This window comes from Bos mutus, chromosome 13, assembly GCF_027580195.1.
Source record: "Bos mutus isolate GX-2022 chromosome 13, NWIPB_WYAK_1.1, whole genome shotgun sequence".
In the NCBI taxonomy this organism is placed as follows: domain Eukaryota; kingdom Metazoa; phylum Chordata; class Mammalia; order Artiodactyla; family Bovidae; genus Bos; species Bos mutus.
The window spans coordinates 51,121,080-51,137,546 of record NC_091629.1 but is presented as its reverse complement, the minus strand read 5'-3'; the positions used below and the strand labels follow the sequence as shown (position 1 = coordinate 51,137,546).

Genomic DNA, 16,467 nt, shown 5'->3' with positions numbered 1-16,467 from the left:
CTGCAGAGACATGCGGCACACAAGGTGTGTGCAGAGGCTCTGGACGGAGGTGCAGGTCCTCGGAGAGGAAAGGCTTCTGGGAAGAGGGGACAGGATTGGACTTGAACACTGATGGGATCTGCACAGCCAGGGTGCTCAGGGGCCAGAAAGGGCATAGGAAAGAGAGTTCTGCAAGCCCAGCCTTTTGGGGTCCACTTTACCATTTCTGCAGGTTCCCTGGACCACCTGCACTATTATTTACTTAATATTTATTTTCAAAGCATCTTTCTCTTTTTTACTTAAATAAATTCCACTTAAAAGGAGACTTTTATTACTGCCATAAATGGAAAATCAGCATCACTTGCCATAAAGAGAGGGTAACAGGAAAAATAAACACTATGAAAACCAAACAGCGTTCGTAAATTCTAGCCAGAGAAGGTTGCCTGCTGAAGGCTACGAGCCTCCGTCCCCATTTCCTCTCATTAACAGGGGAGATGGGTGAGAGATGGGTGTTAAATTCGAGCGGCATCAGGAAGAGACTTCCTTCTTGACCAGAAGGGCTTGGGATGCAGGTCCAGCTGACGTTGCCCATCGGTGGGCAGCTACCTCCACCACTGTCACCAGCTCTGGCTGTCTTGGCCACTGGCCCAGTCCCACGATTCATCTTTAGTTGGCACCTCCGAGATCTTGCTCGCTCTGGCCCATAGACCTGAAATCCCACTCACCTATATGGCACAGCATCCTGTCTGATTTGCCAGAAGGTTCCCTGTGTCTTGCATGTGGGGAGGACTGACATAAATTTCAGTAACGAGGAGGCCTGAATGCGTGCTCGTAGAATGAATGACCAAAGAAATGAATGGAGGGCTCCCTTCTGGCTGTACTGAGGCTTTGGAAGTGACTTTCTGAGGCATCAGTTTCCTTCCCATCCCTCCGCTGCCCCGACAAATGGGAAAAGAACATTACTTTTGTATTAAAACAAACATGAATATATTATGGCATGGAATACAGAACTCATGCATTTTGGATGAAACAGGAGACATCAAAGAAATGTTGCCCTTGGTGGGGAGCTGTTTACTCTCCGGCACGAGGCGAACCCCTTGTCAAGGACCTCCATCCCATCCAATCGGAGGATGCCTTCATCTCTGCAGCCTCAGGCTCTTCAGACCATGCTCTGCGCACTGGAGGGCTGATGTGTTGGCAAAAGGGGCAGAGGACCCAGAGGAAAAAGAGGGACTGGGGGGCAGGTGAAGTCCAGGATTTACGGATGTAGATGCCTTTTCATCCATACAACAGAGCCCTTTTCACAAGTCCAAGCCCAGTGCAGGGCATGATCCATAATCCTCACAACAATCTTATGGTTTTTCACAGATAAAAAATCTAACACTCGGGGACAGAGGACTGTGTATCACAGGGCACAGATCCAGTAAATGGTAGGGCGAGGATGTGAACCCAAGTTCCAGGAAACACCAGAGCCTGTATTATTGTCACACAGCCCCCCTCCCTAGGATGTGGCTCCACTCTTTCTTGCTGTGTGATGCTGTGTAAGTTGCTTCACTTCTCTGGGCTTCGGTTCCCACGTGTGTCATTGGTTAAAGGCTTATTTTTGAGGATTACATGATCTGTGCAGGTGAAGAGTCTGTTTCGGTGTTCTGGACACAGTAGGGCCTCAACATCCACTCACTGCTGAGTTTTAGGGACACACTAGCACATTGACCTAAGTGGGGTCCCTGCCCAGCCCCAGCTGATTGCCCACCCAATAACAATTCAAACCGCTAACACTTAATGTGCCTCGGTTTCCCCATCTGTAAAATGGGGATAATAATAACAACCACTGCAGAGGCTGATGTATGGATCTTTTAAAATTGATTTTTCTTGTAGTTGCTAATGTGGTTAGTTTCTGCTATACAGCAAAGGGAATCAGCTGTTGTTTACATCTACGCCCTTGTTGTAAGGGTTAAATCCATTACTGCTTTCATAAAGTGAGTGTCTGACTCCAAGTATGTGCTTATAAAAACGTTTCCTTTTTATTTATTTAGTGGTAATTGAAGTGAAGTTCACATAACATAAAATTAACCATTTTAAAGTGTACAAGTCAAGGGCATTGAGTCCAGTCACCAAGTTGTGCGACCACCATGCCTATTTAGTCCCACGACATCTTCATCCTCCCACTAAGCAGTCACTCCCCCTCCTCCCAGGCCCTGGCAACCACCAATCTGCCTTCTGTCTCCATGGATTTGCCTATTCTGGATATTTCACATAAATGGAATAATAGAATATGTGGTTTTTGGGGACATGCTTTTTTACACTCAGCATAATGTTTTTGAGGTTCGTCCATATTGTAGCATATTATCAGATTTCATTCCTTTTTACAGAGTTGTTTCTTTAATGAAATATCTCACAGAATCCCTAGCACATCCTGGGAAGCAGCCACTGTCACCCTCCTCTTCTTCAGATGAAGAAACTGAGGCACAGAGAGGGTGGGGACTTGCCCAGGCCCCCTGCCAGGCAGCCCCCATGCAGCAGGGCTGGTAGGCTGGGGGCGGGGTGCCTCCCAAGGCCACCAGCACATATTGAAGGAGACAGCCATGGAATTACAAATCTGGGGAGATTTAAGGAGAGTGGAAATGTTCTGGCACTTGCAGGATTGTGGAAGTTGAGCAGGTTTCCCCAGTGGAATTCCCACCTCCTCTTCCCACACATCTAGGCCACAGGGGATGAAAGGGCTTGAGAGGGAGAAACCAAGTGTGGGGACGTGCAGGGAGCCAGGGATGGGATGAAGGCTGACGGCTGTGCAGGTACCATTTCTTTTCATGCTCACCTGTACATCCTGCAAAGCTGGTGGGGTGAGCCACCCACTGCACTGATAGCTAGTGAGGCTCAGAGAGGTTGGCAGGGGAAGAGCGGCCAGGATTTGAGCTTGAGTGTCTGAGCTCAGAGTCCAGGTGTGTACCCATCCTTAATGCTTGTCACAGATTGCAGGGGGTGTGGATGGAGGAAGCACAGGGAGGCTGCATCAGCGATAGAATGAGAGGTAACCCCAGAGCCCCAGAGAAAAGCTTCCGCAGATCCACCAAGAAGGGGAAAAAAAAGTCTGGAAGCATCCAGAGTGGAGTGAGAGAGGCCGGGACCAGAAAGGACAGAGCAAGAGAGCGGCAGAGATGGGAGCACCTGAAAGCCAGGTGCAGAGATCAATAGGAAGAGAAACTGAGGCAGCATGCCCAGGGGCCGCTTTGGAGCAGAGCTTCTGGGGATGCCCAGAAGGCAAGGGCAGAGAGCAGAGTGGCTATGCTGCCCCCTCCTCCACCCTCTCTCTGACAGGACCCAGTCAAACCCAGCTCCCCTTGGGACCCAGTTCCTGCCTCCAACCCAGTCCCTGCTACTCCTGCCCAACTGTGTCTGAGAAATCCAAGACTGTACCAGTAAACACGTGGGCTCTGGAGTCAAGCTGACCTGGATTTGAAACCCAACTGTACTTCCCAGAGGTCAGCCAAACTCTGAACCCCAGTTTCCTCATCTGTAAAATGGGTATTGTGGGGACTCGAGGGGATCACACATACCTGTAAACGTCTGGCTGCTGCTATTCATGCTGACTCTCTGGGGGGCGGGGGTCTTACTCCAGCCCCGCCTCCCAAAGGCTCCTACCTCCTTTTCCCTCACCTAGAAGACTGGCCTTTAGGGAAGGCTTTTAAGCCCAATGACTATTCTAGAAGCAAATAAGCCCTAGCTGAAAGGGTTCTGCCCTACCCCAGGGCCTTTGCACTTACTGTTCTCTCTGCCTGGAATGGGATTTAATAGAAAGCAGCAGAGCTGGGATGGGGTTGGGGGCACCCAGTGCCTATGTGGAGTTCTGTGACCACTGCTGCAGTGTCTGGGGGACATGAGGAGACCAGCTGATGAGTCTTGGGGCCCCTGCCCCCAGAGCCCCGCCATCAGCCAGCCTGTCTGCCCCTCCCTCTCATCTGCCTGCCCGAGACCATCAGTGCCTTTGTTTTGAGCACTATTTCCACTACTGTTTGCTCTGGCCGCCGGGCCTCCATTAGGGACCCTTTCCTGGGGCCGATGACAGGCGGCAAACAGCTCCCCAGTGAGCCAGCTGTAATTGCTGCCGCCTCTAAGGTCGGAAATGATTTTTTTAAAACCTCACAAAGCAAAACAGACACCCTGCCGCCTGCTCTCTCCCTCCCCGCCCTCAGCTGGGAACCAAGCCTGAGGTTTCTGAGAAAGGGGGGTGCAGTTAAGATTCCCCTCAGCCCAAGAGACACCCTTAACATGCCAGGGTGGGGAAAACAAAGTTTGGAGCTCCCATCCCTCACTTTGAACTTGGTGTGGGGCCCTGGACATCTCTCTAAGCTCCCCTGCCCCCTATTTCCTCCTGGGCGAGAGGAGCGTGTTGATGGGTGTCTGGGGTGCCTGCCGGGGTGACTGTGACGGGGCTCTGACAGGAGGTCACGGGCCTCTCCGTGAAGCAGAGAGAACCGCAAGGCAGGAGGGGAAGGAAGAGAGCCTGCCAAGGGGAGAAGATCACTCGGGAAAACGTTCTGAGGAGGAAGGAGTTCGTGTGTTCAAGAAAGGAAGCTAGCATACTTCTACACACGCGCGCACGCGCACACACACACACACACACACACCAGACACCCAGCTCCCATCTCCTTTCAAGCCCATATTCCCAACAATCCTTGGCACTTAAAAACCAGCCCCCGCATCCTATGAGCCCAGAAACTCAGCCCTCTCGCCACAAACAGCCTCTCCTCCTCCATTAGCCCCTCCAGCCTCCAAGGCCTATTTAAGGCCCCCACTTCAACCCAGGGCCAGCCACGCCCTGTGCCTTCACCACTCAGAGATCCTCCAGGCTTGCCCGTGCCCTGGGGATCAAAACCAACCCTCCCCAGCCTAGTCTCAGCCACAGCCTGCTTTTCCAGGTACGCCCGCAGGCCCCTCCAAATGAAGCCCCTGCCAGACCCAGACAGAGCCTCCTCTCAGCCCCGACGGTCCTTGGACGCAGGCAGAGAAGGCGCCCACCAACCCTAGGAGGTCTTCCCTGACTGCACCAGGACACAGTAACCATTCTCACTGGGAACCCCCTACCCCGAGACCTCCCTCCTCTGCGGCTCACCTGCCCTGTTTCTGGGGCTCCCACCTCTGGTTGAATGTCCTCCATTATGTCTCCCTAAACTCAACCCCGCGGACACTCACCAAGGACCTGCGGGGGAAAGGGAGTGAAGCTTCTTCCGAGGCCACCTCAGGTCACAACACGGAACAGTCCCCAGCGGTAGGGGAAGGACTCCAGAGCCTGGCTCTGCTTCACGCCAGCCCTGTGTCCTGGGGCCAGCCTGGAACCTCAGTCACAGGAGGGCTGCTTCCCCCAACGACCACAAGTGGGCTTTGGGGGCCCTCAACAAGCCCCCCTGACACTGGACCAAACCACGAGGTATTTTTCTGAGGAAATAACCCAGTTTTCATCAACCAGTCCAATTCTCAAGAGGATCGTGACCTCCAAAAAAAACTAGGAACCATTAGTCTAGACAAGGTCCAGCGCCCCTGGTAGCTTCCCCATGTGGTCATTCACTCGTTTATTCCTTTAGTTCATTCAACCGGCATTTCCTGGGTGCCTGCTCTGTGTGGGTGTCATTGTGATACACAGAATCCGTGCATGTGTAAGCCTGAGATGTCACCTGAAGAGAGGAGTGTGTGTGTGTGTGTGTGTGTGTGGTGTGTGTGTGTGTGTACAGAGAGACAGAGGAAAAGGGCAGACCGAGGTGGGAAAGATGAGAAGAGGGAGGAAGGAGATGGAGCAGACACAGGGAAAGGAACAAAGAAAGATGGAGAGTGATCGAAAGACGGAGATAGAGATTGAGAGAGACAAACCCATAGAAAGAGATTCGGAGGAAGAGAAGCAGGTGAGCATGTGGCACTGATGGGCACTGCCAGCCCCCTAATTGATAGCTCTGAACGAGGCCCCCCTCCTGGCTCCAGCTCTAACCTTCCAGATGCTCCCAGAGCCTCCACACCTCACGTCCCAAGGGCACCTGCCTGGAGGGGGCTGGGGAGGCCAGACCTGATGCAAAGGCAGAGGGCACCCGCCTGGCCCCTTAGGCCAGTCCGATAAAGGACCACCCAGGCCCCTTCCTCCCCACTGCCACAGCTCCTCCAGTCACACGTGAGCAAATACCCGAACATTCACTCCAGACTCAGGCTCAGACAAAAACAGCAGCCCCCGTAGAATCCAGGCAGGCATGACCCTACTCCCACCACTCCCCACTGATGATGCCGGACTTGGATCCAGGACCCTAGACTCTCAGCCCTGGGCTCTTTCAGCCAGACTGGGCCTTCTCAGCCTTTTGGCATCATGGACCTTGAGAGAATCCCATGAATCCAGGGCGCGCTGTGGAACAAAACACCGGCCCACAAGCCCAGCTGGTTTGGCAACCAGCAGAGGACAGATGAGCGGGTTAAGAGCTGCAAGCTGGGCTCAGGCCTGGCTCAGCCATCCAACATCTGCGTGTCCTCAGGCAAGTCGCATCACCGCCCACCCCCGCAAGCCTCAGTGTCCTCGTCTGTAAAATGGGAGTGCCCTCTGCACAGAACAGGCGAGGACTGGATGAGAGGAGGTGGAGAAGGGGCAGGCACAGAGAAAATCCCCTGTGATTCCTGGCTGGTGTTTTGGTTCAGAGCCCAGAAGGCCACTGAGAGCTAAGCGCCAGGTGCCAGATGGAATGCCAGGCCACCATCGGCTCCATCCTCACCTGTTGATGGGAGGACAAAGGACAGCACTTGGGAGGATACAGATGGAGGTGTTCTAGATGCTTAGAGCTTAGGAGAACTTGGCGCTGTTCAGGTGGGAAAATGAGGCCCAGAGAGGGGCAAGGACCTGCCAAGCCACCCAGAAGCTGGAGGCAGGGGGAGGGTAGATAAAAACCCAGGTTTGACTCCCTGCCCCAATTCTGGCATTATAAGTGGGAGCAGAACTGGTAAAGGAATCTCTACCCCAACCTCTTAACACTGGGAGCAGCGAAGGCCCCCACCCCCACCGTGTCCCCCGTGTGGGACCAGGCCTCCTCAGTCTTGGGAGCCCTGCCCAACTCAGCCCTTGTCCCAGCCCCATCACCAAACTGCTGGGTGACACATCTCATTAACACCCACTGGCTTCTGCCCACTTCACCAGTCTTTGCTCTTTTGGTAAAGAAGGCAGGCTTCTCCTCTGTGATACCCCCAGCTAATAACTGGTCCAGCTTGCATACCTCCTATGATGGGGAGCTCACTCTTGGTACCTTCACTGCCCCAGGAGGGAGTGCCCTTCTCCAGGCTGAACATCATTCCTGCTCCTTAACTCATCACAATTTACACTTACATAAATTTTACAAATTTAGTTGTCTGAGCAAGAGCCCTATCTGTCTTCTTCACTGGTATGTCCCCAGTGGCTAAAAGAGCCTGCTCCATGGTAGGTTCTCAACTATTGAAGTATTTGTTGAATGAAGGAAGGAAGGAATGAATGATCTTGCAGCCCCTGTTAGGCCAGCAGTTCCCAGTGTGAGGAATAGGAGTATGAGGTGGGAGGGGGTGGCCTGCAGGCCGGCACCCCCAAGTATGGTGACCCGCACACACGAATGCGTCTGTGCACCACCTGTACCATTACATCCATCATGCTTTTCTATAAACGGACTCACTATGTTTTAATATCCCTGTTAGGCTCATTCTAAGCAATCATATCTGTGAAATCGCAGTTTTGATGTGCTGGTTATATTCTTCCAATCCACATTAAAATAAATGCATAACTATTAAAATGTAAGAGGTTTGTCTGTGTTCTGCCTAAAACCATCTCTCAGGTAGGACCCAATCTTGCCGAGAGGGGTCTTCTTGAAGAAGGGGATGGTGGAGCTGAGCCCTCTGCTGGCTTCAAGGAAGGGGAGGGGACACAGCAGTGAACAGGGGGACCTGGAGCAGCAGCAGCCCCTCTGCCCACCCCCCTTCTCCACAGCAGCAGGTATCAGAGTGATCCTGGGGTCACCAGCTGGTAAAGGAGTGGATTTATCCCCCTAGCGAGACCATGGCCCCTTTTTCCATTGGAAGAATCCCACTGGGGGCTGGGAGAAGAGGCTACATCCTGGGACCCCATTACCCTCAGGGCTGAAGCATCTCATATGCACCCCAAGGGGCTGGGCCTAGGGGTCTACCCACTGCAAGAGGGAATCAGCCTTACTCACCCCAGATGCCCATGTCGTGGTCAGTAAAGATAAGGAGGGGGTTCGGGTTTTGTGATTTTTCTACTAATAACATGGATTTCTTATGAAATTAAAATTATGTGAATGTTTAAAATGACACTGATTTGGCATGAACACAAGTTTACATTCAGACCTTAGACGTCTACCTTATCCTCCTTGCCACCCACTCCATCATTCCCTGCCATCTCCCGGGGCTGGGCATTGTGGTGGGTACCAGGACACAAGGGACTCTGACCCGCTCCCACCGTGGAGGCCCAGTCATTACAGTGGGGGTGGTGAGAGTGCCCAGTTGGGCCCAAACTCCCTTGAGGCTGAGACACCCTTCCCATAACGCCCTCAACAGCTGGTTCAGTCCCTAAAGTCCAAGGTCATGGCCGAGCACCAGGAGGTGGGCTTGCCTCACGTCCCCTTTCCCTTCTTTCTGACACCTACCTCTCCCAAGGGCGCCAATGTCACTGTTCACACCACGTATCCACTCTCCTTACCCATCTGATTTTCTCAACCTATGACAGAAGCTAGGAAGTCACCAAGGCAGGTTCTGGTCTGGGGATGGCCAGGTCCCCTGCTGCACAGCTCGGGTGTGGAATGTAGAGGTCATCATCATGGGACCAAGGGCCTCTCCCTCCTCTCTGGGACACAACAGCATTGGGAACATGGGCCCCATCTGGGCTCCAATACTTGCTAGGTGCGTGACCTTGGGCAAGCCCTTTTAACCTCATGGAATCTCAGGTTCCTCATGAATACAGGGGAAGTCCCCTCCCCTTAGGATTCTGATGAGGATCAAACGACACAATGCCATTTAAAACCCTGACATGACAATATATGTTTGCTTCCATATAATTCTCACTCTCTCTTTTTAAAAAATATTTATTTATTTGGCTGTGCCAGGTCCGAGTTGTGGCATGCGAACCCTTGACTGTGGCATACAAGCTCTTGGTTGCAGCATGTGGGATGTAGTTCCCTGACCAGGGACTGAACTCAGACCCTCTGCATTGGGAGCTCAGAATCTTAACCACTGGATCACCAGGGAAGTCCTCTCACTCTTTTTGTACCGAGGTGGGTCAGGTGATCCCCAAAGCCAAGCACTAACCTCCCAGGCAATCTGGGTGCATACTCTCTTGCCCAAGGCCTTGGTTTTCCCCTTTGTGAAATGGGTAGAAGATGGTCCCAAAGGCCCTGCTGACTTGGCCTGAGCCTCAGTGATTCTTTTATTCCAAATGCTCATCTCCTGCCCTGATGGTTGGCGAGGACCACTCTCCCTGCACCCCAGACCCTGCCCACTTACTTGTCACCAAGAGACTTCCCCCAACACGCCTGCTGTCACAGTGGCAGCGAGTTGAATTCCCAGTCCTGCTGGCCGCCTGCGGCTCCCCTTGCTTGGGGAAAAGGCTGAGGGAGCCGCTGATAGGCAAAGTGTCAAAAGCAATTGGTGTGAAGGACTTGGGGAAAACTGCTTGCGAGGGCCAATTCCCCACAGGAGGCCAGGAAACCCTCAGCCCAGGGCACAGTGTTTACGGGCGTAATTGATAGAATAATCACCAACACCTGAGACAACGCGAACACATTTTTTAACATCATAACCTTCGGAAGACAGCACTCAATTTTCTCCATCTCCCAACCACCAAACTAGCCAGCTTATTGATGGGGAGATACCAACAGTTCGGGAAGGAACGCAAGAAAGCCTGGGTCATTTTTCAGTGCACGGGCTGATTGCCAAATGGCCCGGCAGCCCCCACCCCCTCCCGCAGCATCCCGCTGCACCCTCCTGGCAACAGAGGAAACCTCAGGACAGGGAATCACTGAATGGACAAAGGCCTGGCCAAGCCAGGATCCTTGTCTGCATTGGGGTGTATTAATAATTGAAGCTGCTGGCCTAGGGGTGCGTGTGTATGAGTGTGTGCGTGTGTGTGTGTATGTGTGTGTGTGTGTCTGTGTGGCAGGGCGAGGGCGGGAGGATGGATGTTTGCTGCAGTGAAGGGCTTCCTGGGGCTCCTCTGAGGGTCCACATATCCGTTCCAGTCGGGACCTCTTCCTCACTGGCAATCCAGCAGCTCCCCCACACCAGGCAATTTCTCATCAGGTTGGGTGAATACTTAAGGCAGTGACTCCAAGACTCCGGGCCTGGGGAGCTTATTAAAATGCAGATTCCAGGGTCCTCTCAACAATCATTTTGGCCAATGTGTCTGCATTTTAACAAACTCCCTGGGTGCTAGCAACGCAGGAGATCCACAAAGATCCTCATTAAAGATCCTGCCTTCTGGGGACTTCTCTGGTGGTCCAACGGTTAGGACTCTGTGCTTCCCCTGTAGGGGACACGGGTTTGATCCCTGGTCAGAGAACTAAGATCCTGTGTGTAGTGTGGCCAAAAAAAATAAAAAGATCCTGCCTTCCAGACCCCTACTGTGAATAAGATCTAGGAAGAGTCCTGGAGAAGAAGTCTAATCCAGTTTCCTGCTTCTAATTTGCACGTGGCTTCAACAAGATCTCATCACCTTTCTGAGCTGCTGGTTCCTCTTGGTGGAACTCACTGTTTTCCCAGTTGTCCGGGGAGCTGGAAAGGAGTCCCTGGGGTAGGGACGAGCAGGGAAAGGAGTTCCATCACATGACTGGCCAAGCCTGCCTCACAGCTGTGCTGGAGGAGGCAGGTTTGGAACTGCCAGACACACTTTTATTGTAGGCTCGCCTTCCCAGCTCTCTGTACAGACTCAGTGACCTTGAGCAAGTCACTGGCCCTCTCTAACCTTTGTTTCCTCCTATTTTGGATGTCAGCCTTAGTGAGTAAACACTGGTCAGGGGTTTGGAAGCACCTACCACACAGTAGGAAGTTCATAAATGTCAGCTCCCTTTCCTCCCACCTGCGCTGTGCTCAGGGCAATGAGCTAACTCTATCTGATCAGAAAAAATCAAATTAGCTGCCATTCATTGAATACCTACTTAGCATAGTTACTGACCATCACCTTCCTTGCCTCCTGTTTCCCGATGTCTCCCTAAGAGACAGGTACCAACCCCTCCCCATCACTCCTCATGTCTTTAAAAACCCCTCTGCGAAGTGGGCTGAGTGGAGGCAGCCGGGAGGTGGGAAGTGAGACCGATGTCCTTGCGGACCCATCTGACCATGGGCTTTCCCTGTGACAAGCCCCGGGGCGAGCAGGTGGAAGGCGTTAGCCTGGTGGCTGGGCTGGGCTGGGCTGGAACTGAGCTGGAGAGCAGCCACCAAGTGGTTGGGGTCAGTGGACTCCTCCCCGGGAGCCCCCTCTTCCAGCCTCCCACCCCCACCCGAGGTACAGAGACACCTCCCTAAGCCAGCCACATTTCCTGAATCAGCTGAGGACACGCAGAGCCCAGGAATAATGGAACGATCGGGCTCCAATCTGCTAAACAGCAATTTCTGGGCTTTTTCAGCACACACAGCTTTTATCAAATTGGTATTCTCCTCCTGAACACAAACGACTTATTAGACATGACCCACTTATCCGTCGCGTCTCACTATCATTAATAACAGTTTCTTTTTGTGATTAAGTGAGTGGCTCTGAGCCCTTCCTGTGGTGTTAGGCGTCTGGCCCGGCAGAGGGGCAGCGGTGGGGGCTCCTTGGCATCAACCACTTGGTGACTTTGAACCTGGTAGTGTTGGGAGCCGGCAGTCTGGACCCTGCAGAGCGGTCCAGCCTCCTCGCTTCTTGAGGGACAGAAAGAGCCCTAGAGGGGTGACTCACTTGCCCAGAACTGCACGATGGGTCAGCAAGAGAAGCCGGGCTCCCCTGGAGCCAGTGCTGTGTCCTTCCCATCCAACCCCTCCTCTGGGCCCTTGGTGGACCTCCCCAGGGTGCAGTGGGGGCAATTACAGCCAGCGGGGCAGAGCTGTGCCCTAAGCACACTTGGCACCAGGGGGCAGGCAGAGACTGCCACACAGGGGTGAACCCTGCTTCCCGATGAGGGGGCCACCTCGGGGCCTCAGGAATGACAGAGTAGCACCCACAGCCTGGGGGTCTGTGTCTGCACCCACAGCTCCAGGGACGGGATTGATGGTAAACCTCACAGCCCCACTCCTTGGGTCTCTCGGGACCAAAAATTCAGGAAAGCCCTTCCTTGGAACATCTTCCTAGTGTGAGTTCCAACCGTGCCAAGGATCTGAGTGGAGCCAGGAGGGGAGCGGGAGGAGGAATCTCTAGTTTCCCTTGAATGGGAGGGAGCCTGACAGGGAGATGAACGTCCTGGAAAAAGCACTGTCTTTGCCCGACAGACTCTGGGGCCAGTCTCCGTGCAACCATTCACTCACTGTGTGACCTTGGGCGAGTCCTTTTACCTCTGAGCCTTGGTTTTCCCATCTGTATACTAAAGATCAAAATAACCCTTCCCCTATTTTAGCACTGCTCCAGCCAGGTTGGTAGAAATTAGATGAGGGATAAGAAAGGTGCGCAAATGGTACAAATAGAGCAGTTACTATTTAACCTGGTCAGGAAGAAGGGTGTAGGGAGTCACAATTCCTCAAAAGCAGAGACCCTGAGAAGGGCTTACTCTCTCAGGCAATTCCAACTCACACGTCACGCCCCAGTAAAGCCTTCTCTGAGCTTCTACCACCACAGCCCTTACTCTTTTCCATCAGAAGAAATCACCCAGTTCTCTGCCCTTTGTGCAAACCTGTCCCCAGTCCTGGGCATACATTGCCCAGCATGGGTGCTGCAGCCTCCCCTGCAAGCTTGGAAATCCTTGTAGGGAAGAGATGGATGAAGTGTCTCCATTTTCATCTGTGCCCTGGTCCTCATACAGGAAGGAGTCCACCTCACGGAGGCAGGGGGAGCCCCTGCAGCTGCCGGCCTCAGACAATCCAACTCTACCGCCAACTTGGGCTCCTCTGGGGCTGGAAGGAGCTTCTGACACTCTGGCAGCCAGTGCTGGGAATGCTCACTTGCTCCCCAGCTCCCACAGTGGCTGAGTTGAGAGGTCCCACCTTTCAGTCCTCCGGGGTCAAAGATGAGGATGAGAGGGGACCCTACAGAAGGATGGCAGGGGGCTTCCTGCCCACCCCTAGAGGCAGACAAAAGCTCCAGGCTTCCCTCTTCCCCTTCCACGCCTCCGACTGGAAGCAGCAATGTCAACTATTCCAGCGTCTTTGAGGGGCTCCCACCAAGCCAAGATGCCACCCACCTGATGGGGTGGCTGCAGTCCAGGCTACCAGTTCTCAAGAAGCGGGCTCGTCTGTCCCCCGGGACCTTTCCCAGTGGGGCAGGTGTGGAGAGGGAAGGGACAAGGACAGCTACAGGGTTAAACCCACAAAGGGGAAAGGCAGATGGGCAGAGAGGGGTGGGTGAGCAAAGTGTGTTCACAAGTGTGTGTATTTTGCCAGTGTGTCTGCAGGAAAGCGGGCAGGCAAGAGTTGTGCTCTGGGGTGCCAGCTGGCAGGGTGTGAGCCCTCCGGCTGCGCCTGCTGTGTGTGTAGTGGGCACAGAAGTGAGGGCGATCGGAGAAGGTGTCTGGAGATGTGTGAGGGTAGGAGTTGTGTGAGAAAGCAGCGAGTGTGGCTGTGTGTCCGTGGCTGGTCGTGAAGGTGTATGTATCCACGCGAGTGTAGAGGGTGGGAAAGGAGCCCTCCGCGAGAGTGGCATGGGGGTGGCACCCGGGGTGCACCCTGGTCCGCAGGAGGTCCGCAGACCCTGCAGGGGGCGCCCCCCCTCGGACTCCCACCACCGGCGCCGCGGGCTCGAGTCCGGGGACCGCCAAGTCGGAGCCGCGCTGCCCAGGGTGGGGTTTGGTGGGGAAGTCCGCGGGGGCGGCGACCCAACTCACCGTGGCCGGAGATGTGATTGTCCCAGGGCGCGTGGCCGGCGGGCCGCGTGGCGCCGCCGAGTTGCAGGAAAAGTGCCAGGTAGTGGAGGGCGCCCAGCGCCACGGCGAGCGGAGCCCCCATGGTGCGCGCTCGGGCCGGAGGGGGCGCCGCCGCCTCACATCGGGGCTCAGAAGACCGCAGACCTCGCGCCCTCCGGCCCCTGCCCGGTGCGGCCTGGCTGCCCGGCTGCGGCTGCTGCCCCTTCGCTCGCGGAACCCGGTCGGGCCCGGTTCCGGCCCCCGCCCGGCTCCGGCCCAGCCCCGGCTGCGGGAAGCGAGCGCACGCCCAGCCGGCCGCCTCCGACTGCGGGACTCTTCCCTTCCGCGGAAGGCCACTCCGCTCGGCGCCGCTGCCGCCGCACCCCCTCCCTCCCGCTCCCCCCGCCCGCCCAGAGGAGGAGGCGGCGGCGGCGGAGGGATCTGCCGCTTGATTTATCATCAAAGTTTTGCCCAGGCTGGGATTTTTAAAGCGGTACCCGCAACTTCTCCCGGCCCGAGAGCGCAAGTCGGGGCGAGATGGGGTGGAGGAAGCCACCCCAGGGACCCGATTCCTGCCAAGCATAACACTACTGGTTTCACGAACTGAAATGCTCTCCAGTGGGATAAAGAGGAAAACCAATAGACCAGACCCAGCGCGCTCAAAAGGGACTCCTCAACTTTGCTAGCTGGGCGGTGCCGAGGTCAGGGAGGCAGGTTGGGGTGGGTGGGTGGATGGATGGAGGTGAGGGGGAGGTGGGAAGAAAACCTGGGCTGAGGCACTGGAGACCTGGTTAGACCTGCCTGCCGCAGGCTGTGTGATCGTGTCCGAGTGTCTAGCCCAGGCTGAGCTTCAAGGTCTTCATCTGAGAAGTGGGAATAAATAGCTGCCTTCAGGGATCCTGGTGAGGATTACAAAATCTTGTGTGTAAAGCGCTAAGCATAAACGCCGCCCTCGTGGTAGAAGCTCAATAGTTATTACTGATGTTGTCCCCCTCTCTGGGACTCAGTTTTCATGTCCGTGTAGTGGGTGTAAGTAAGGCAGGCCAGTGGCTGGGTCTCCTTCTAGCTTAGAGAGGCTGAGCCTTGTGCAGTGGAGTGGATCGCCCCCTTCTGGACTGCAGGGCTCCCTCCCTTGGACAGAGGGGCCTAGAGGTGGTGGTGAACGAAGTCACTTTCATTTCCAGGAGCAGGAATCCTAGGAGATCCTCGATTCCTCCTCTGTTTTACTGGGGCTGTTGAGATAGACCTCCAGAACAGACATAAGGCGGACCTGTGGCTTCATTTAAAAGAAGACTAAGCACGTTAAATCAGAGACAGAGCTTCTCCGAGGACCTCAGCGAGTCTGGGGCCAAGTTCCTGCCTCCCGGGCAGGATCTCTCCTACTCTCATCCCTTGTGCTTCATCAGGCATCGTTCTGGGCACAGCCCTACCCGCCGCGGTTTCAGCACCTCGGAGGAGGACAGCGTCCACCCCGGCACCCATCTTTTCAACCTCACCCACCGCACCTCTTCGGACTCTTAGATGGGAGGGTTCAGCACCATGGACAGACCTTCTGATTGCCTCCCTCACCCCCGCCGAATGGGAGTCAGAACTAGAGAAGGCCCACATCCCTCTCCAGACCACACACAGGTGGATCCAGCATTGTGGACATCACCCCAACTTTGAGAATAAGGTTAGAGCCCGAGGAACAGCTTTCCTCCTCGCCCCCGTCTTTAATTTGTTCTTTCATACCCCTTTCCAATAATATGGCGGACAACACACCCGTTGGGGCCTGTGTTCTCCAGCAACAATACAGTTTATTCGAAACCATGGACAGCACCCTGAAGGGGCGCGCTCTTACGAATACCCAACGGACAGCATTCACAGGACCGGTGGCGCGGCGCCGCCTTCACCACCGCGGACAAACCCCGTCGTCATCTAGCTCCTTCCCGTCCATATTCTCTGGAGTAAGGGCTTTTTTTTTTTTTTTTTGCCTGATTAACTTAATTATCATTTCCCTCCCACGCAGAGGTAGTATTTATTTAGGCTATCCTGGAATGGCCTGGCGTCTTGGACCCTATGAAAGCGTTTCCTTATTCATTAATTCACTTTACCCTCCCTCCCAGTGAAATGGTTTCCATTGCCCCCGTTATAAAGATGGAGAATCTTTTGTTGTTTGGCTGCACTGAGTCTTAGCTGTGGCAGACAGGACCTTTGATCTTCATTGCAGTTGGGGCATGTGGAATCTTTAGTTGCTGGCATGTGGGGTCTAGTTCCCTGACCAGAGATCAAATCCTTGCCCCTCTGCATTTGGAGTGTGAAGTCTTAGCCACTGGACCACCAGGGAAGTCCTGAAGCTGAGAATCTTCAAGATCACATAACGGCTGGTGCTATGACTGAAACCCAGGACTCTTTCAATCCCAGCCTGAAGCCTCTCCAGGAGAATAGAATGCCAGAAATGGGGTGCAAACCCAGGGTTTTTTCCTCT

General features: G+C 54.4%; 1 protein-coding gene across 1 annotated transcript in view; it reads right to left on the bottom strand.

Annotated features, from left to right (window-relative positions):
* VSTM2L (V-set and transmembrane domain containing 2 like) overlaps nucleotides 1-14,364 on the bottom strand; it is a 38,911-nt gene extending 24,547 nt beyond the window's left edge. The window contains exon 1 of the mRNA XM_070381713.1: nucleotides 13,983-14,364. Coding sequence (XP_070237814.1) covers nucleotides 13,983-14,103 — 121 coding nt within the window. The 5' untranslated portion in view covers nucleotides 14,104-14,364. The remainder of the gene's footprint in view (nucleotides 1-13,982) is intronic.
* Between the last annotated feature and the right edge of the window lie 2,103 nt (nucleotides 14,365-16,467).